Here is a 21,966-nt window from a genome sequence, read left to right as displayed (position 1 = left end):
TCATCACACAGCACCACAGGGAAAGAGTTTGGGGTGGCTAAGAGCATTTGGTGCATGTGGACTTCTCTTATTTTATTCTTCTTGAATATGAATTGTCCAAACTGGTGATACAGTGTTCCATGGTTTAACAGGATTATACTGAAGCACTCCTTTGTGGATCATGCCATTCTAAAACTAAATAATGAGCTTGAGCCATGATCAAATGTACACTGAAGGGAATTAACTGATGTATTTAGTTATTGTATGGATACAAATATATTTTGTATTTTACGTCACTGTAATTGGATGTATTTTCTATGATAATGAAACATTTCCAGACGTATCTGCCAAAAAAAATAAATCATTATTATCATCATCATCACTACCACCACATCCACCATTACCATAATCATCATGGAGAATACAAATCTGAATTAGAAGAGCAGGGAGGAGACGGTGGCCTGGGCAGGGATACATACAGAGATGAGACAGTGGCCTGGGCAGGGATACATACAGAGATGAGACAGTGGCCTGGGCAGGGATACATACAGAGATGAGGAGGGAAAGGGAAAAGACAAAGACAGACTGAAACAGAAGAAATGTGACCCATCAGTGAGAGCGAGAAATTAGTATAAAATTCTGCAGAGGGAGCTGGACTGAGCCGTGTAGATACTGAAGTCTACTCATTCAGTCATATCACTGAGAGAATATAAAGCTATTAAGAGTTGAACTGAGGACAAGAAGTTGTCTGTGACGTAGGGAGGAGGCACACAAACGAGAACTCTGAGACTTGTGGCCGGTAAATGGAGCAACCAGAGGAAGATGGATAAAACTTTACAGTCTAAAATATGCAGAAATATTAAGCGAGCTGTTGTTTGTCATACATATACACTCTCGGTTCCTTATGACTAAGGAGAGGTAGAGCTTTGTAATGCACTTATGGCTACCAGTGCTAGCAACACAAACACACTCTTCTTCTTCCTGTGCTCATTCATCAACTCTACATAAAATCTACAGAGCAGAACCCTTTTGGTGTCTAAAGTGCTGAAAAAAGTAATTTATTTGATTTAATTTGCAGTATGCCCAGCATACCGTATTAGCTCAAGACAGTAAGAAACATTGATTATACACTGAATTATATATGAAGCATATCTGCTGAGTTACCATAAAAATAAATAAAATCACATAAAAAATAAGAAATCACATAAAATTAGTCCTATTTGAAGGGTGTCAACAGTGACCTGGAATCTTACTAATGCTTTGGCATGAGTACGAGTTAGCACCTCACAATATAAATGGACCCGCCACAAAATAACACTCATGCTGCTTCTAGCAGCACCTGCTGTGTATGATATTCGTCAGCATCTTCCACAATTATCTTTAGCCTGAAATACCCAGCCGGCCAATGTCACGGTGGGCTCGTCAGCCCTGTGGAGGCAGAATTGAGACGCAGCATCCGCGCACCCTCACTTATCCGAGTGCCATTGGGGCTTTTTCCAAACAGGGACAGGAGCCACTGTACCATCTCCAATAATGGCATCTTGTCGGCACGTGAGAATGATCAGATACATGTCTTCAGCTAGGAGTGTACTCATATGTAATGACAGGGAGACCATTATGCTCATTATGCGTCAGATAAGCTGCGGGGCACATTGAGGCACAAGTTCAACCACGGTGATGAATCACCTCGGCTCCTTTAATCGGAGGCTTATTATCAGGCCCGAGAAGAAAAGGCACGTTAGGGGGGAGAAACGACTCGAGTTCGCTCTAATCCCTGAATTTATTAACCTGACTGCGTGGGCCCCTGGTTCAGTTCCAATTTGCTTTGATGGCTTCCAGCTAACCCTGGCGCGACATCCTCCAAAACCAGCCACCTCAACAAGAGGGGTCGATCCCCAATAACAAATCCGCGTTTGGCCCCCGCTGCAGCTGTGTGTTTCATGGGGAATATCTGAATCTGTCAGGCGCCATATTACCACATGTTTAATCAAGTGTGCTAAAGGCTACATATCCTCTTCCAGCTCTGTCATGGGGGACTTTGAATAGGGTGGGGTGGGGTGTGATGGAAAATACAGACAGAGAGGATGAGCGAGAGATAAAGAGAGAGAGAGAGAGAGCACCTATATTACAAGAGAGATAAGGACTCCCATGTGATTACTCATAGGCATACAAGCGCCTTGTGAAAATCCATGTTGATTCAGTGTCACCTTTTCCATGCTGACATCTCCTCCCGGATATATTATGTTGATTCAACATCAACTTTTCATCGTTGGAAAGCTCCTTGCATATTGATGGTGACTCCTTGCCTTTTTCCATTATATTTTTAGTGACATTTTTAACAACGTCTGGAAAATCTCTAGACAGTGGTAAAAGATTTTTCATGCTGACCATAAATCAGTGCTGTTGAATATATTTCCTCACTGACTCAATTTCACCTTATCACAGTTATTACAGTTTTCATTCTCAGATGTTTCCATCTGAACATGGCAGTTTATTGGCGTGTTAAGCGGTATGTGCCAAACCTGTGGTTTCCATGTGCCACTGCCCCACCCCCTCCTCTGTTCTGCATGGTGATTGGTGGCCTCTATCTCTCTCCATCTCTCTCTTTTTCACCAGTCATTGCATAGAGGCTCTCTGCGACTCACTCCATCAAGGTCAAGACAAGTCAATGAAAACCAAACCTACTGTGATTGTGGATTTTCCAGCATATTTCCCATACTTCAGTAACAAAGGCTTCATCATCTTCTTCTGAGCCACGATCTGTAGGTCAGAACACACATCTTCTTTCAATCGAAATCTCAGCACATATGTCTTTCATTTGTGTTCCCTTCATGATCAAAGATGACAAATCACTCTCTTTTTAGGTGAATTATAATTTGAATTTGAAATTGACTTTTTGAGAGGTCTTGTTTCTGGTGTAGCACCACTATGGAATAGACCCTTCTGACCAATAGGACCCTAGGGGACCAAAAAAGCTTAAAACAATGTTATGTCCCCTAAGCTTTTTAGGAGGAAACCCATCCATTACTCCCCAGTGCCCCACAGGATGTTTTTAAGTAAGGAAGAACACTGATGTTTACCTGGCTACAGAACAAGTGTTTCAAGTAAGACACCCAGGTAAGGCTTACCTGGCCTAGTGTGCACTCTACTCCCCCGAGGAAGTCATCATCACGGGTGCCGATGCTGTGGGTTCCGTGGATGTCATACACCTCAAAGCGCAGCTTCTGCACCTCCTCAAAGTAATAGTCCAGCGAGAACACCTTGGCAAAGACTGGGTGCAGGTTGCTCTTGATCACCTCTGTGCGGTCGAACTGAAACATAGACGTCAGATTCTGTGAATATCACCGTTCTTCTCAATTATTCCCTAATCAAAATACACTACTCACAAAAAGTTAGGGATATCTGGCTTTCAGGTGAAATTTAATGTTTCAGTGCAGAAAGTACTGAAACATTGAACTGTTGGACATTCAAAAGTTTAGAGAATGTCACATTATAAGTTCACCTGTAAAGGTTATAGTGGATTTTAGGTTCATCCTGAAATTTCACCCGAAAGCCGAATATCCCTGACTTTTTGTGAGTAGTGTATACCTATGAAATGTCTTTGCCACCTTTTTTCAATGAAGGTATAACAAAAGGGGAATCAGCCTGCTGTATTCATTCATAGCCTTCTAAATCAGTTCACTCAATGGCAATCTCCAAATGGTCTTGCCAGAGAGAACACCTAATCCATTATCATTCACACCACACCACGTTCACAGACTGCTCGCCTGCCTGTGTTTGTCAGCCACATTTGTTGAATGATGAGGTCTTAATCTTGTGAACATTCCTCTCTCACAGCAGGGACAGCAGGGGGATAAAGGACGTCTTAGGGTGGGCTTCTGGAGAGCTTAGCATGTAGGGGTGAGCCAATCACCACTGGCGGTCCTCCTGTCTGAACCTATGTGCTGTCAGGCTTCCCTCATTGACCTGTCTTTGTGTATTATTGCCAACCAGTCAGCTAGCCTGGCACAAAGGAGGAAGAAAGAGAGATGGAAAGAAGGAGAGATATAAAAAGGAGAGAGAGAGAGAGAGAGAGAGAGATAAAGAGAGAGAGTGCAACAAGGCCAGAGGGTAATCACACAATTTCGCTGCCAAATGTGATTGGGTCCCACTGGATTGTGTCACCAAATGTTCCTGACTAAATTCCAAATTTTGCCATGGAAAAAAACATTTTGTTGGTGAATTTTATGCAAATGACTTTGACTACTACATAACTAATAGGCAACATATTTCACATTATACACTTTAAAACATCTATCTAACTAATTTACATCACTCTGCAGAAAAACAGGAATGCCTTTTTTCACAACTTACTCCAGTATTGCATATAAACAACGCAATAACTATGTTTTGGAAAATTATTACAAGTCTATCAGATGAGCTGTCAGATGCTTTCAGAAAGGTCATTTGCTATCCTCTCTATGTCTACATTATAGTACTCAGTGGACTGCTCGGTCCATTCATCTCACTAACGGCATGACTGCTACACCATCAAATCCCCAACGACTCTCTTTAACTGGCATCAAGAAGAATGAGTCTCCTCCATCACACCTGTCAGTGGTCACAGCAGCCTCTCTGGACTACGCAGTGTGCCCCATACATGGCTCTCTCCAATAGACTCTGGACTACACAGTGTGCCCCATACATGGCTCTCTCCAATAGACTCTGGACTACGCAGTGTGCCCCATACATGGCTCTCTCCAATAGACTCTGGACTACGCAGTGTGCCCCATACATGGCTCTCTCCAATAGACTCTGGACTACGCAGTGTGCCCCATACATGGCTCTCTCCAATAGACTCTGGACTACGCAGTGTGCCCCATACATGGCTCTCTCCAATAGACTCTGGACTACGCAGTGTGCCCCATACATGGCTCTCTCCAATAGAGGCTCGACTGTATTTGAGCGCTACAGTATTTCTCCCAGTTTCATAATTGGACAGTATAGTGTTCAGTATACACTGTGTGTGAGGATGCAAAACTGTGTGTGTGTCTGTGAATGTGTGTGTGTGTGTGTCTGTGAATGTGTGTGTGTGTGTGTGCGTGTGTGTATGTTGTGCAATAGAATGCCCATTTTCTAACTGAACTCATGTCAGTAGCACAAGAGAAGGTTGCTCACCCTGAGTAGCTTGTGTGTTTGGAGCACGGACGCTGCACTGACAGCCTGGAGGGTGTTCTGCCCTGTTATCACACAGGACATGTTTGCACTGGATATGCTACAGTGGAAGTAGGCGGTGATTAAAAAAAATCACTTTAATTCTGCATTTTAATTAGAGAACTGGCATCATCGGAGACCAAATTCTTCCGCCCACATCTGTTATGTTTATGAGGATAATTGCTTTTCTTGCACACATCCGCTTGAATACCCTTAAACTTTATTAGAGGACTTTTTTGTCACCAGTCACCAGTGAGAGGCTTCTTCAGACACCGGTAGCTTTTTTTCCCATTTCCACCACATGTATCAAAATAGCCGAAGATCCAGGCAAGGATGGAAACTGAGATCCTGAACTGAAAACCAGAGGAGGGGAAAAGTGGTGTGAAAGGTGTGTTGACATCAGAGAAAACATGAATGATCTCTCTCTCTTTCTTTCTCTCTCTCTCTCTCTCTCTCTCTCCCCCCCCCTCTCTGCCAACCACCAAACCCATTGTAACTCCACAGTCATGTCTGTGTGATGTCCAAGCTGGCATAAGCGGCTCTGTGAAGCCTGCAGCCCGCGGGTGGCAACAGCAGCAGGGAAGGGTGTGTGTACGTGTGTGTGTGTGTGTGTGTGTGTGAGTGTATGTGTGTGTGTATGTGTGGCTGACGCGGGTTGGAACCTCAGGGGTCCATGTGAATCGGCTCACGTTCGCCGTCCCACTGGCGACTTCAAACGCGGCAGCCTCGTTTTTGTGTGTGTCTCTGGATAAGTCATTAAAGAAGGGCACATGGCCGAGAGGAATCCAATTCGGTCTTTTGGGGGGGGGGGGGGGGGTGCCTTGCAGGGGCTTGTGGGGGGGGGGGGGGTCTGACGGAAGTTTACAGAGCTGAGTGGTGTCAGTTGAGAGGGTTTAATGAGGAGAGTCACGTCAGAAGACTAAAGCTATGCTGCTGACGAAAGTGACTACAAAGACAAAAGAGGGAAAGTGATCAGATACAGCAGAGACAGCCTAGAGACACAGCTCTCTCTTTCTCTCTCTTTTTAAACTTTATTCAGTCATTTACATCACAACAACAGTGAGTGGAACAGTGAAACAAAGCATACGACTGTGAAGCTTGTGTTCTTGCAGTCCCAGTGGAAACACAGACATTCACATTCATACATAAACACACAACAGATTCACATACAATATACACAGAGGTGGAAAAAGTACGAAAATATTGTACTCAAGTAAAAGTACCAATACTTTGATGAAATATTACTCAAGTACAAGTTAAAATACCAATCTGAAAATGTACTCAAGTAAAAGTAAAAAGTAGTCCATTTAAAATGTACTTTAAGTAAAAGTTACTTAGTTACTTTTTTTTTTTTTTTTTTGGGGGGGGGGGGGGGGGGTACCAGAACAACCAGTTTTACCAGAGACTTTCTAATGAGGAGATACAGCACTCAAAAAATCCTCCATAGTTTAGTATATGTGCTGCCGAAGCGATAGTAATGCATGGGGTTAGTTTGTAACGCCAATATGGCAGTTGTCTACACATATTACAACCCTTCCGCGGCAAAACGTTGACATGTGAATACATTGAGCCAATCATATGGTGTGTTGAGAATACATTGAGCCAATCATGTGGTGTGCTGTGAAGACATCATGCCAATCATCTGTTGTGATCTCGCCGCTGGAGCAAGATTGGTGTTGTGAAGCCTTATGCACGCGCATTTCTGCCAAAATAGATGCCCGATAAGTTCCCAAAAAGCGTTGCAATATGGCCGCCGAGTGGAGGTACTTGCCTAAAAGGATTTTGGTCCTAGCTCGAGTTGCTGCAGCCAGCAGCTAAGGCAGCCGTGTTCATGCTCCCAGTGTGTAGCGCTGTAGCTGCAGCAACTCGAGCTAGGTAAAACCGATTGTTTCAGTTTTGTTCATATTGACAGTACTCGGTGACGTTGAGAAATGGAGATCTATGTGAAAAATCACCAGAGTTCTCCTTTAAGTTTGAGCAGTAGTTGATTTTCAAAGTTAGTTGCACTCATCCTTGGTCGCTTTGCAGTGAACAGTAATCCAGCACAACTGAAAAGCCCCTCATAGGCAGCTGAGGCAGGCAGGCCAATGTTGAGTTGCAGAGAGTTTTTTTTATATTTGGAATCGAGCAGAAGGTTCAGCAGATTAAAGGGCGTCGAACTGGGGGGAAAAGTGGGAAGTATAGGGCCCCAATGTAGGAGAGGGCCCTTGAAAAGTGGAATACGGGGGGCACAACATTTTCACCAGGCATTAGTAATAACTCAGGTAATCCACACATAAAAAATCCAAACAACTCCATAAGTAGAGTCATGTGTAATGAAGTGGAATAACACAGGGAAAAAGTATTGAACACGCTAAGAAAAGGCACTAAGGCAAGGAAAGGAACGAGCTGGAATCTGTAAGTAGTTAGAGAGTAGTTATCCTTTCTATCTGTGCAAATTAATATAATCTTAATATAATATAATATAAGCTTGGTTAGTAGCCTACATATTGATGGGCTATAAAAAGGTTTTTCATTACCAAGGTGTCACACAAGAAACATTTCATGATGGATAAAAGCAAAAAGCTCTCCCAAAACCTTTGCAACCTTATTGTTGCAAAACATCAATGAAACTGGTTACAGATGCATTTCAAAACTTCAGAATCTTCCAGTTAGCAGCATGGGAGCCATTATCGGCAAGTGGAAGGAACATCACTGCATCATCAACCGGCCATGCACAGGATCTCCTCGCAATATTTCTGACCAGGGAGTCAGAAGGATAGTCAATTCCAAGAGCCAAAGACCACTCGGAGAAAGCTCCAGAAAGACTCGAAGGCAGCCAATTCATTTAAATTCAATTAAACAGTTCTGGTAGTAAAGATCAGGATTCACAAGCGGGGACCCATGGAATCTGTTTAGAACAATGGGCCAAAATCACACCTGATACTGCGACTAATACGAAATGTCTTGATGCTGTCATTACAAACAAAGGCTTACTGAAAGAAATTTCAGTAGGCGTTCAATACTTTTTTCCTGTGTCATTCCACTTTATTACACATATTATTTTTTATATGTGTGTTAATATAATGTGTGGTGAAAATTTCGAATAGACTCACTGGAAGTTTAGGCTAATTACTGAAAAAAAGTCTAAGCGTTCCACCATATATTTATTTTACCTGAATATTTTAACTTCCAAATTAATGTCAAAATGAATGTCATACGAAATGTAAAGTTTGACTGACTGGATGTTTATACAAAACATAGTGAAAACTGTCTACTCTAAGGTCACTCTCACTCTCCCTTGCTAAAGAGCTAAATGGTTTAGTCCGCCTGCACGATTCATAAGGTAGTCTATCTTTTGTTTATTTAGTTGAGCATCGCTAGTAGTGGGCCGCTAATTGTTGTTCTGCTGGTGCAATGTCTTTATATAAAGAAGTCAGGTTACCAAAAACAAATGTCAAAACAGGAAAAAAAAGAGAAATGAGGGGAAACAACTGCTAATGAACTACTTTCCAAAAAAAGGTGAGCACAAACGTCAAAACACGAAATCCCATGGTGTTTGCTTGAATATCTCCGCAATCATAGTGCTAAAACGAACTGAGACAACCCATTGAAATAGCGGAAAATACACTTTCATAGGTTAGGCTACACATGTAATCTGATGCATCTCGTGATCCAGCTCCATCTCAATCACTTTCAGAAAGACATGGCGCCAGCTTGATTCATGTCCTGTTGTAGGCTACATGCTGATCATTATCACTAGGCTAGTGGTTTAGGGCGCGATTTTTTCTCTCTCCCTTTCTGTTTTCGTTAGTCTTAACTTTTTTTTTTACTCAAGTAACGGATGGGTTTTTTGATGTAGCGAAGTACAATACTTCACTCAAAATGTAATCAAGTAAAATTTAAAATACCGATTTTATAAACTACTTAAAAAATACAAAATACACAGAAAAACTACTCAATACAGTAACGTGAGTAAATGTATTTCGTTACTTTCCACCTCTGAATATACAGATACACACATGCACACACACACACACATACACATACACACAAACACTCACAAACCACCCCCACACCTCACAAACCACCCCCACACCACACACCATATTTATCTCAGCATGTTAGTTCTCTTCAGTCAGCTTCAGGATATCACAGATATAAAACGCCCGTCTGCTTTAACACAGAGATTAACGGACACTTTCACTGTGTTTACAACTTGCACCATATAGATGCACACATGCATCCTCATGCAGCTATTGAAGAGCGCAAGCTCCAGGCCGTGGCATTTTGCGCTGATCGAGTTAGCTCGCCCGCGTGTCTCCATGTGAATAAATGGCACCAGTCAACAGCAGCTCACACTCCCTTTCCATAGCGCCTCTTTCCCTGTGCTGTACACATACAAATGATTCCACTCCACTCTGTCACGCTCCTCATTCCCCCTCTCTCCTCAGCCCACAGCCTGGTTCATCAGACTGTCAACAAGCCCCAGACATGCATGTTGCTCAGCTACAATAACAACCATCAAATGCCATTAAAATGATGTTCAATAACTTTGACTGAAGGCTCCTCCGCCCTCAGCTGGGAATTTGCCAAAGCCCCCAGCATAACTCCCTCTCAGCCTTAAATTAATTTCTCTCTGATTCTCTTTCTTCAAAGTTTTACAGTATAAGAAAAGACATCCACACATGTCCACCAAGCCTCTGCAGAATCAATTGAATGCAAAAACACCAGTGAATGCTTGTTAATAGCAGAATTCTGAGGACAAACTGTGCAATAGCACTGTGTACAGAGCTGCTGAGATACTCAAGTCTTATTTCAGTAATCCCTTGAGAGCTCTTGCACAGGGTTATGAGAGTGGCCATGCTGTATAGAGAGTGCAGAGCGGAGAGGAGGGGAAATGTGAGCGAGTGAGGGAAAGATGATCTTGGCACTCTCACACTGTTCGATTCGGAACTCTCGGCACCACAAGGCAGCAATCCCTTTAACGATAATCACAAACACCCGGCCATTACACTTACACTAACCTCTGCCCGAACTCCGCTGCCTTAAATATGCACCTGTTACAGCGGCACATCACCCACTCCAGATCCAACTGCGTGCTTTTGTAAATCATTATCTACACATCGTCTTTATCATCACTGGTGTTTTCATAGTTACTGTAACTGCATCGCCTACTCAACAGAGGGTGCATAGGCTGCAATTTATCTCATCAGTGGACAGTGTTACATGCAAATCAGTGGATGGGACAGGAGGTTGCTCAGGCGCTCAGACACACACCTGACTCCAGTCATTTAGTCAGCTGATCGCAGGCTTCACATGATTAATTGGTTGTAATCAGATGTGTTACTGCTCAGTGGAGAGGAAAGACCACAGGCTCACCAGCCTCATGTGACCCGCCCCACTACCTGACATTCAGTTATGCCATGAAATATCAAATCAGTCGTGGGAGGGGGGTGGCCCTACCAGTTGAACTGTTTTTTTAATTACCTTCTGGAAAGCATATGCTAATTTGAAAAGAATGTGTTTATATAGACAGGTAAGGGTTGGAAATGAGCAAATACAGCTGTGGCAGTGATTGGAGTTTCTTTAGAATGGGGCCAGGTGGCTCCTGGAATCTTATTATCCTGCTCGGCTGACAAGCGTTGCTCCACTGAATTGCCACATTGTCACTGACTATAATTTCGCTGTGTGCAAACACTCAGAGAGCATACAGTTAGCATGCGTGATTACCATGCTAATATGAACTCATTTAGAAAAATAAAACACCCTCTATTTTGTTTGCTTACAGGTTCATTTTCTCCATTTCGTCATGTTGGGAGTCTTATTATCATCAAGCGAATATAGAATGAAGTCATTACTCATCCCACAATGCACTAGGAGACTTTCCCGTTCACAATTCTCCATCAGAGCCCTTGCTCATTTAAATTCATTAAAACATAGAAGTTCTAGGTTTGGAAAAAAGACCCCCACAAACTCCAGCTATTGGTCAGAGCTAATCCCCAAGCTACATTCCTCAGCAGACGTTGCTTTTTGAAACCTAACTGTTGGGAGCCCACTAATTGCCACGGCTCATTATCTCTCTCCCTCCAAACCATGCCGATTTACATACATGCTGCTCTACCTGAAACATGGCCCAATTAATTGAATATTGAGACACACATTGCAATTCATCTTGTTTGAGATGTAGATAGAGGTTAGAGGAACAAAGCCAGTCTGTGGGGCCCAGATATTCCAAGTGGGAGCACAGGAAAGTGACAGCCTATGGCATTCCCAGGGGAAACTACTGCGTGTTGTATAATCAGGTATAGTGACAAATTATGGAGCATGCCTACTGTTCAGACTTAGTTATAGTGTTATACGAAGGAAACTTACAGAGAGCAACCAATCTGTTTGTTATTCATGATACTGAAGTAAGACTATTGCTAAGCCATTGTTAAGCCATTTCTCGTTAAGGAACTACTTAATATTCATTCGACAAGTGATGGGGGTTACTGGAGTGTCTGAGATGGGGGCAGGGGTGGTGGTGATGGCTCTGTTGTTCAATTAATTGCAGTTGTGATGTATTTCCAGGGAGACATCAGAGAGATATACTTATCCCCCACCCAGGGTGTCCATTTGGAAAACATATAAAGGATGACCACTGCCTGACTCTCACAACTTCAGAATGTCCTCACTTGAAATGTCGAAGCTTAAAATGTCAATGGAGAAGTATATCTGCATAAACTTGACGGACACCCCTGATAGAGAAAGACTGAATGTGGTCATCCTCAATGCATTCTGAAGGGTCCTTTGATTTGCAAATGAGTATATTTAGAGATGTGTGCAAAATGGGCATTTCAGTGAGTGCTTTTTGAGTGAGAGGAAAGAATATGTATTCAGAGAGAGAGGAAAGGAGAGAGAGAGAAACAGAGAGTGGGATGAAGTGGCCAGAGAAAAAGAAAGACAGACAGTGAGAAAAAGAGGAAGAAAAACAAAGACACTGTAATTGCCACCGGGCTCCAACTCAAGCCAGGCGAGGTGAACCAAACCGGAGATTTAACCGGCTTTGTAAACCTGGCTGACAATAGGCAAACTGCTGTGCTACTTTGCTGACTGAGTTAGGTGCATCACTTGTGGGAAGTATGAATTTGCGGAGATAAGTGGGCATTCCTTCAAGCCCGAGCTGGCTGCCACTTGTCCACGGTTCCACCATGTTTTCTGTGCACTATGGAACAAGGCACAGCTGCTGAAATAATGGGAGTAGGATTAAGACTTCATCCTTCAGTCTGACGTGCCTCGCAGACGGGCTCGCACTCCAAATCTCAGTGCTGTCTGTTATCCACCGCGGCACAGAGTGCAGACAGCACGCCTCGAGAACGTTGTGACTGCTCTGACATGGCACAACAAAATATGGGCAACCCACCTGCACCATGAGACTGCCGACTAAGCCAAGTGACAATGGCATAAACTGGCATACACTTAGGGGAATAAGTGGGTCGCCACTCACCCACTCATGCACATTATGTTAATATCAATGTTACTCATGAATTACACAGTTCTGCATAATGTAGACACCTAATTTCTGCTGCCACAGGCCAAATGTTCAACATAATGTACAGAGTTCAACACAGTGTTCGGGTGATTAGATTCAGATTCACCTCACGCTTTTCTGCAAATCTGTAAAGAAATTATGGGATTGTGGGAGGAAGGGGAAAAGGGTGACCCTCACTCACCTCTGTCCACTGCCCCTGGTTCTGAACCATGATGATGACACAAGGATCAGACTTGTTGAGGGTGTCCCGGTCGAGCAGGGCTTTGCAGGAGACCCGCAGCTCTACTTTGGACACGACGGCGGAGGGGACGCCGGTGAGTGCAGCGCCAGGGGAGGTGGCATCCGGTGAGTCACTCATCCTGGATCAGGCGGGGTGGAGGAACGGTCCAGCGGGGGCTGAGAGGCTCAGTGTTGTGTAACGGAGAGCTCCACTCAGGGGCTACAAGGGATCTAGTAGGGAGTCGGTTCACTGATAGGCTAGAGGCTGAGGAAACTTCACTGACTTACATGCAGAAAGATCCACAGTGTTTAAAGGGGGCAAAAATCAATTGCTTAATGGAGGCGAGGGAGAATGCTGTTAATTTGAATCTTCCAAAGAGGTATTAGTCTTCATTGAAGTCATTCACCAGGATGGCAAACAGGTGTCATGTCTGTTGACGCTTAATTTAAAAGTCAATCATTTAAAGTAGAGAGTGGTCTTGGGTTCAGCAAATGCAAAGCAATGATGACAACAAGAATCTCAGATTAGCAGCAAACCTGCTGCCAGTTTTGGGAACTCAGATATCCGTTATTGGCAAGACAAAAGGAAAAGGCTCCATGTAGCCTAATAATGGGTATTCTCCTTGGACTGAATCCACAGATCGGACCTGAACATTCATTCATGTACAAAAACAAAACAGGCATCAGCTTGTTAAGGATGGTTATAAAGAAGGTGTTATTTACATTTAATTCGTGTTTTCAACAAGCAAAAAGAAACCTTTTCACACCAAAAAAGAATCTGTTAAATAATCTGTATCTTTGACACTGACGCCGTATATTTAGCATAATTAACATTTTCTTTACGTGAGCCAAAGTTGACACGAGGGTATTAGGCATAGCCTACGTGCAAAACTGCTGAAATCAATCACATTTAAAAGCAGGCGTAGGGCTAACCACCCTCTCGCTCAGTAAACATGTGAAGGCTACACATCTGCAGTACATAAAAAAAAATAAAACAACCTGTTTACTTGTAATAGGCCTATACACATTTCCAAAATAGTAGTCAAAGCCACCCGAGACCTACAGGCGAATTGGAGACGGCGTTATCGCTATTTCAGCACCCTACGGGTAGACAGCTCCCATCACTGCCTCAGTGCTAAAAGTCTTTATCTGAGCACTGCCCATGGGTTAATGTTATATGATTCCCCTCTGCCCACCATGGTATGTCAAATGAGAACTTAATCTGGTTTAAATCAGACAGAAACAGAAATGCCACTTCGTATTCTAAATGCAGCCTACAGCTCTTGCAATATGTAACCCACATTGATACTAGAGCCAGAGCCACATGCGTGAACCTGAACGTTGTGCCCAGCCAAAATGCATTGAGTATAACTGTCGATTAAACTCGATTAAAACTTATCGTTTGACGAAGGAAGACAACTTTTGTAGTAGCCTAAAGGACGGCTGTATGACTGCATTTAGCGTTCCTGAACAGCGGTGGGTAATTTAAGTCATAGCCTAAGTCAACGAAATGGATGATGGCATGTGTACAAACCTTCTTTGCATAGTTGGATATAACCTGGAAAAAAAAACCAATTCCTTGACTGCGAAACACTTTCTAGATTAATTTCAACATCATCAAGTTCCTGGTTATTTTAGTCGAGAGACCTGCTGACTATATAGCCTTTCATGCACATGCAAGTCCTGCATAAGTGGTTTACAGTGACATTGTATAAAAGTATCTACAATGTATGCCTCTAAACTACACGCTATTTCATTCCAGAATTAAAACACATCAGTAGGACATTGAGCCTTGAGTAAGTGGAATTGTAATTCAAACAGAATGACCGTTCGTTCGCTTCTGAATAATCAACATATTTATTAACAATTACAGTAACGTTGAGCACCAACGCTCATTTTGAATAAAGGCTATTATGATCTCCATGTAGAAGTTTCCAAACAGTGCTTACCTGCTGCCGTCTCCACAACTTGCACTTGTTTAAGAGCTTCCCAACAACCCTATGATTATGCAGAAACTCAGTAGGGAAGAGGAGAAAAGGAGAAAGGGGTGTGTGACAAAACCGAAGCCTGGGAGTGAGATGCATCCACAGTGGTGGTAGGGTGGTGATGATGATGCCTCTGTCGTCATGCTCCGCTGGAGGGCAACGTTGAGATTGCGTTGACAATGCCATATCAGCTACGCCTTACTCTGAATAAAGGACAAAATGTTCAAAATATATGGAAACGTTTTCGCTTATAGGGCTTAAACATCCAGCAGCATAAAATTGCCAATAAAACCTTGTAATCGTGCTAGATTATTCAGACACATAGGAGTGCTACGGAGGGGTTACCTAAAGGTCATTCTGTGCTGAGATAGTGATGTACAACCCTATGGGTTTTAGTGTACATTGCTTGAATAGTGGAGATGAGTGACCAAAGCAAACGTCTCCACTATTCTCACTGTCTTCACAGTTGATTTTAATGTGCAAAGGGAAATTCCGTCTGTGTCTGAAGGTGATTCAAGAACTATTTTGTGTGTGATGTGATGATATTACATGCTATCATTTCATTTCTACATTTTACATTCAGTTGATATACCAACTCAGATGTCTTTTTTGGCAGGTGACCCTATTTTGATGTCACAAAACATTGGCGACCCCAATCATTCACAACATGTTGTGAGAGCCCGCATCTCATCTCTGCTGTTAACACCCAGTCTGGTACGTTGATTTTCAAGCATGATTAAATCAATCCAACCTACATAACTAGATTGAAGGATCCTTAGTTTTATGAGGTTTTTGATATTTGATTCAATGTATATTCTTATGTAATGTACTGGTAAATTTTAAGGTACCCAGTATCTCAGCCAACCCCATTTCAATTTCAGGCGACCCCACACGGGATCCCGACTCTAAGGTTGGGAAACGATGTATCAACTAAATTATGTTTTCACCCTGGCATATATAGTACAGCCATGCCAAACCTTGACTATCACAATCCAAACGATTGAGATAGATAGTTGATAAATCAAGAGTTTATCATCTGATCAGTGAATGGTAGTCGTGCTTTTTCAACAGAAAAAAAGACCATAGCTCAGTGCTTTCCATGATGGTTATTTTGACTGAGTAGTGCATGGTTCTGGTGGGTCACAGAGAAGTCAGCACTGCTCTGAGGAGCTGGTAAGATCTGAATGGAAGTTCTCCAAGAACGCAACCTGATTCAATGGAATTTGACATTGAAGTTCTGGTACGAAAGATTGTGTCAATGGGCAGGAAGCAGGGTAAGATATTTCATCCCGACTTTATACGAAGATGGATTTGGACAGGTCATCCTCGCATGATAGTTCAACAGGCTCCTGGTGTGAAATCCTTAATGTGCCAGTCAAGACAGCTGGGCATCCTCCTGCAGAGTGTTAGGGGAGGAGAGGGGAATTAGACAAAGGATTTTTGTATCTCTCTCTCTCTGTGTGTGTGTGTGTGTGCCCAGAGTTTGACCCATGTAAAAACAAGGAACTTGGGAAATGCAAATAAGTAATTTCCACCACTCTACTCCAAGATATTTCTGCTCTCATCTCAACAGCATACAGATCCACAGAAACCTTGCAAAGCACCAATTATTCCAGCACGCTCGTCAGAATGCAAGTGCACATCTCTTCCTCCAGCGAAGTGACACATTTGGCCAGGAAGCAAATAAAATTAACAATTGCCTCTGATTACAGCAGCATCACTGTTCGGAAAACTACATTCTGGCTGGTTTCAAGCACCTCGTTGGAAACACCCACACATGCGTGCTGAAAGCCAGGCATGTTTCTGCTTAGTCTTTTGCAGTCCACCCACTGAGCATCTCGGGGATCATACAATCTGACCAAGTTACATAACACAAATGCATCCTTCACTCTTTCCTGCATTTCCAGGTGTGTGGATGGTCAGTGCATGACACACCACACAGTATATGCAGTATATGACCGGGAGCCATAGTCTCAGGAAAGTGTCTACCCATAGGTTGATCTCGCCCAGTTTCCCTGTAAAAAGAGGGTGGATGAAATGTGTGTAGAGCACATCAATAGACCCAGCTCAGAATAAGCATGTGCTTCCATTCATACCCACATACAAACCCTCTTTACAAAGCCACGTCATGCATTTTTGTATGTCCGTTATTGGCAAGACAAAAGTATGTTTTTGGTGTTAAGTCATTTTTAAAACTCAACTTCATTTTGTCACTTATATTTCCACATATGAGCATATACAAGAGGAGCAGTAGGATGCCATCGGTCATATCCCCTGAATACATCTATTGGCAAGTAAGTTAGTTTTTCTCATTGTAACTGTGTTTGGCCAGTGCAAACTTGTTCACTGGTAGCTTGTTAGTTTTAGACAAAAAAACACTGAACAGAGGAAAAAAGCATTTGTTGTGGGCACTGATTTCATGCAGGCTTTGCTAATTCAAGGGGTCCTCCTCTCTACCATGTGTGTTAAGTGGCTCTTCAATGCAAAGTGAAAGCCCACTGCTGATGGCTTCTGGTATCAGCACTGATGTGAACCAATCAGTGCTTTGCAGGCAGACTTGGTTAGTCACTTAAACCGCCCCTCATTCTCAAATGTTAGCTCCAATGTGAAGTGTTTAATTATCTGCTTTAGTGAACTGTTTTTTATTCCCCTGTTCAACACATTTGGCTTCGTGGAAGGGAAATAGCACAGCTTTGCTCTAGCACAACGCAGACTCCTTTTCTTCTTCCTGTACAGCCTCCTTCCTGCACACACAGCCAGGTTTGTTCATTTACTAACTGGACACTCGCCTCCAACTGCTGGACACATGTTTTTACAGCTCATGTCTTGTGTCTTGTAGGTAAGAAGCCATCAACATTGGGTTTGAAGCTCATTGCCCTCAGAGATAAATAAAGCAAAGGTCTGCAGTTGACACAGAGTCATTTCCACCACCAGGAGAGTGATGACGTACTATGGGGGTTTAGATGAGCAGGGTCACAGGCATACAAGCCTAGGACTGCAAAGATGCACGAATAAACCTCTTGGCTCAGTCTGTGCCTCAGCTGTCAGTTGGTAGAAGAGCCTGCAAGCAGATCACAGACACCTGCACCTCAAAAACAGCAGTGACAGAGAACAGTCCTGTGACAACAGAACAGTCAACAGCATGGAAATGAAAACTAGAATGGCATATTACTAAAACAGTTGAATCACCATAATGGATATAATCTGTAATGCTTTACAGGTGAAAGAAAAAGAAACTGATATCAGACAAAAGACCCACAGTACACTCTACATACGTGCTTGCAATATAACACTGTTTGAGTATAAACATCTAATAGTTTTATGTTTAAAAATGAAAACACCCCCCCCCCCCATTATTCCACCTCACTGCACTCAAACTTAAAAAGCAACCTCAGCTCATTACTCCAACATGGGAATGTGACAGCAGTGGAAAGCTTCAGCGCTCAAGGCGGACCACCTGAGCTCTCTCAAACTGCACCCCTTAACCACAGCCATCTGGCATATCCACTGAGGTGGCACACACACACCGATCGGCAGCTTTGACTATGCATCCATTTCTGTAGCACCTCTCATACCCAGAAAGCACAGAAAAGGAGCACAAAGGGCACAGATTAAAGGAACCCTCCAGAGTGTGTGTGTGTGGGGGGGGGGGGCTGTGTAGATCTACATTTATGCCAGTCACACATGACCCACTTGGGTATTAAAAGCACTATCACCTTGAATAGTTGTGACTTAACTGGTCTGCAATTGCAGATTGAGATATCAAGATCATCAAACAACAAAATATACAATACTAGAGCAAAAACAACCTGTTTGAATCATCTCATTGAATAATTTTTGTGCCTTACTCAAATGTATATGTGGGTGCCAATTTAGCATATTTACTTATCCAAAATGACAAATCTCATTCATAAATTGTGAAGAGGAGGACAATGGGAAAATAGGGCGGACATAGTTATATAATCTCATATGTAACTCTGTCCATGCCTTGTTCCCATGTGCCTAGATATTTCTGCCAAATTGATTTACATGTGGGTTTTTTTGGGCAATGATCCCAATGCCTCATTGATTCCAGACTGTTTTCCAGTGGTAATGGTCCCTCTGCTAAACACAGAAATCTATGTCAGCTACCTCTGTTGGACAGAATTGGATTTCACTGTGGTTTCTTGAATTCACAGCTGAGGATTCAATGCCCTTCACAGTCACCCCATTGCCCCTGTGTGCTGCTCCACACAACTTCACAGATGAGGTCACAGCTCTAGCCACTGAGCAGGTTATCTGCCACTCAACTGACAGCTGATCAGAGGTAGTCTACCGGGCCATCAGTATTACTGGTGTTGACCTCTCGTGAGGGTGACTCTTTTACTTCTCACTGACCTTAAGTATTGTGATTGATTTTGCTACTTATCAACAGTAGGAGATGAATTTCTGTGCTACTGAGCCTGCGATCCCCACACTAGACACTTCCTACTGCTGCAAGGGAAGCTCTTTGCAGTGTTATTTTTTGTATTTATTACATTAAAGGTGCATTTGTATGTATCAAGTGGCTCTAAGTTTCCTCCTGCTTGTTGCAAGTAGCATAAAAGCAGAGCAGTGCAAAATCTACCTGATCTTTCCCGTTCCGTGCAATCAGATGTAGGCTACTGCAGTGCAAAGTATGGTGGAACAAAAATAAATATTTCAAGGCAACAAAGAACTCTTGGACTTGTTTTGACCCAACTGATTTGTTATCTAAAGTTTCCACTACAAACTATTATTAGTATTAGCAAAGCAGTATCTGCCAAACCTCCTTGATCTGCTTCCAGATTCCTGACATTGAACCTGTTATCATTCCACCTAAAGCAGTCTGAAATTTTTCAGCATTTTTCCTTTAATGTCACTTAGGATTAATATAGTCATGAGGAAATTGTGTTTTGATATACTCTCAGGAAGCTATAATAAGACTTGATGCATGAAATCAGGCTACTGCAAGGTTATTAAACTGATACAGGTTGGGAAAAGCTAGCACATCAGCATCAGTTGTGTGCTTTTCAAAATGTGTGACACTTGTTTTATTACAGATTTAGGCAGGGTTTCATGAAGTGTTGCGATGGGGAAAAGATTCTGCTTGGGGAGAAAAATAAGGTACATCAGTGCCTGATGGCGAAGACATTCTGCATGGGGAGAAAAAGAAAGGTGACACAGAAAGGTCAGGGCCTGTAGAGTGCACTCAACATGTCGCTTCTGAGGATCCCAAGTAAAGATGCACTGCATTGCATATGGGTAAAAAAACCCAAGGTGCTGAATATCTAATCCTAAAAGATACAAAGACAAAGAGTATTCAGACACAAAACAAAGACTAAAAAAACACACAAGTGAATGCATGTCAGATATCAGAAATTACACTGCTTCTGATATAAAATGCCCCTCTTCTGTAGCCTGGAGACCAGATGAATCTTAGATCACATTCAAATTTGCATAGTGTCAGCCAGGCTACGTCTTTTCAAGGCTAACATCAAGGATTTAAAAATGGATACAGAGAATTATCCTCTTCAAATAGTGAACACTGAATGAAAATACGAGCTTTGCATTATGGACCCACAAACATTTCAGGTCTCTGGAGTCCCTTCTCAGAGGCTAAATGAAATGAAAACAACGAACGTCTTTGTCCAAGTAAAATATAATTTCATAACACTCCCATAAAGGAGTGGCTAAGCTGCAAAATTCATACAGGCTTATAAATGTCTGACATTTCCAGGGTTCCTCATTGCAAACAGCTTGTTTTAATATTATGTTTGTCATAGGAATGAAGACCTTCCATCTGATAGACCAACTAATATCTCCCGCTTATGACATTTACCTACGAAAACACAGCAGCGCAGTTTCCGTGGTGATGACCAATGGTTAAGGTAAGTATTCAGAAACCAAAATGTGGTCTAGGCTACATCCTGTGGCAAAACGGATTCTTATTTATAGAAATGAAAAACAAAATAGGCCTATATGGACACTTGTTGCTACTGCGCAATGTGTAAAGCTTTTAAATCAAAATAACATTACATTCTTGACAACCACAGTCCCGATTGACCATTCTGGTTTATAGCTAGGCCTAGCCTACATTTTAAATGGGTAAAATGGGAAAAATAATACGATCAACTTAAAGGGCACTTGGACAGCGCATAACTCCACGAACGACGAATGCTTTATGCTACGGAGCCCCCCGGGTGACATGGAAAAAAAAAAACATGGGTTAGAAAAAAAAAAAAAAGTAGTGGGGAAAAAAAAACATGAGGAAGAAAAAAAAAAACGATGCACTTTTGCTGGATCTCATTGCGGGATCTCGCAAAGTTTTGCGAGATCTCGCAAAAAGTTTTGCGAGATCTCGCAAAACTTTTGCGAGATCCCGCAAAACTTTTGCGAGATCTCGCAAAACTTTTTTTCTACTTTTGGAACTTGCTGGGCTTCCTACTTGACCCCAATAGGCCCACAAACCACTACCGCCAGATGGCAATCGTATCATGATACTCTGATTGCTCTATCACTGTTGCGTGTTGTGGGTTTTCTGGACACATTACATAGGCCTATGACACGGGAGGGAGAGGGAGACACCTGCGTGCAGACACGCACACACGCAGGCGCGTAGCAAGCGTGGGGGATGTGGGTGTTATAATGTACACAGTTTTGCTGGAACACGATTATATCCCCCACACTTTTTGTCAGATTAAATTGAAAGTAAAATATGGAAATAAACGCTCCTGTAAAGAGTTGGAACCGTATCTATAACGAACACACAGAGACACAAATAGGTCTGTTGATTTGATTGAACGGTCATCCAGCCAATCACACCAAGTTAGGTGAAGAACCAGAGCCGCTCTGATCAAATTCAAAGTGTACGTCTTTCAAGGCTGCTGCTTGGGTCTGCATTGTAACGTCTGCAGTGAGCAGATTTCAGATAGGATAGAATTGAAATGATAATTGTTACCGCATTATGCTAATTTAGTAAATCAAAATTCACTGTCTGACTGACAGTTTTTGCCACAATGCAGGGAGTCAAAGTGAAAGCGGGGTGCGTGCACCAAGGCACCTGTTTCTGCAGGAAAA

The 21,966-nt window shown here is 42.7% G+C and overlaps 1 protein-coding gene across 1 annotated transcript in view; it reads right to left on the bottom strand.

Annotated features, from left to right (window-relative positions):
• cpne7 (copine VII) overlaps window positions 1-13,043 on the bottom strand; it is a 44,040-nt gene extending 30,997 nt beyond the window's left edge. Inside the window, exons 1-3 of the mRNA XM_076287857.1 lie at window positions 12,867-13,043; window positions 3,108-3,290; window positions 2,665-2,739 (exon numbers count right to left, since the gene is read on the bottom strand). Of these exons, the coding sequence (XP_076143972.1) occupies window positions 2,665-2,739; window positions 3,108-3,290; window positions 12,867-13,043 (435 nt within the window). The remainder of the gene's footprint in view (window positions 1-2,664; window positions 2,740-3,107; window positions 3,291-12,866) is intronic.
• Window positions 13,044-21,966: the final 8,923 nt, after the last annotated feature.

The sequence above is a fragment of the Alosa pseudoharengus genome, unplaced genomic scaffold (genome assembly GCF_046254945.1).
Source record: "Alosa pseudoharengus isolate Yale_2024_CS ecotype anadromous, Long Island Sound unplaced genomic scaffold, YU_APseudo_1.1 YU_APseudo_1.1_scf_16, whole genome shotgun sequence".
In the NCBI taxonomy this organism is placed as follows: domain Eukaryota; kingdom Metazoa; phylum Chordata; class Actinopteri; order Clupeiformes; family Clupeidae; genus Alosa; species Alosa pseudoharengus.
This window is presented reverse-complemented; position numbering and strand designations above follow the sequence as displayed.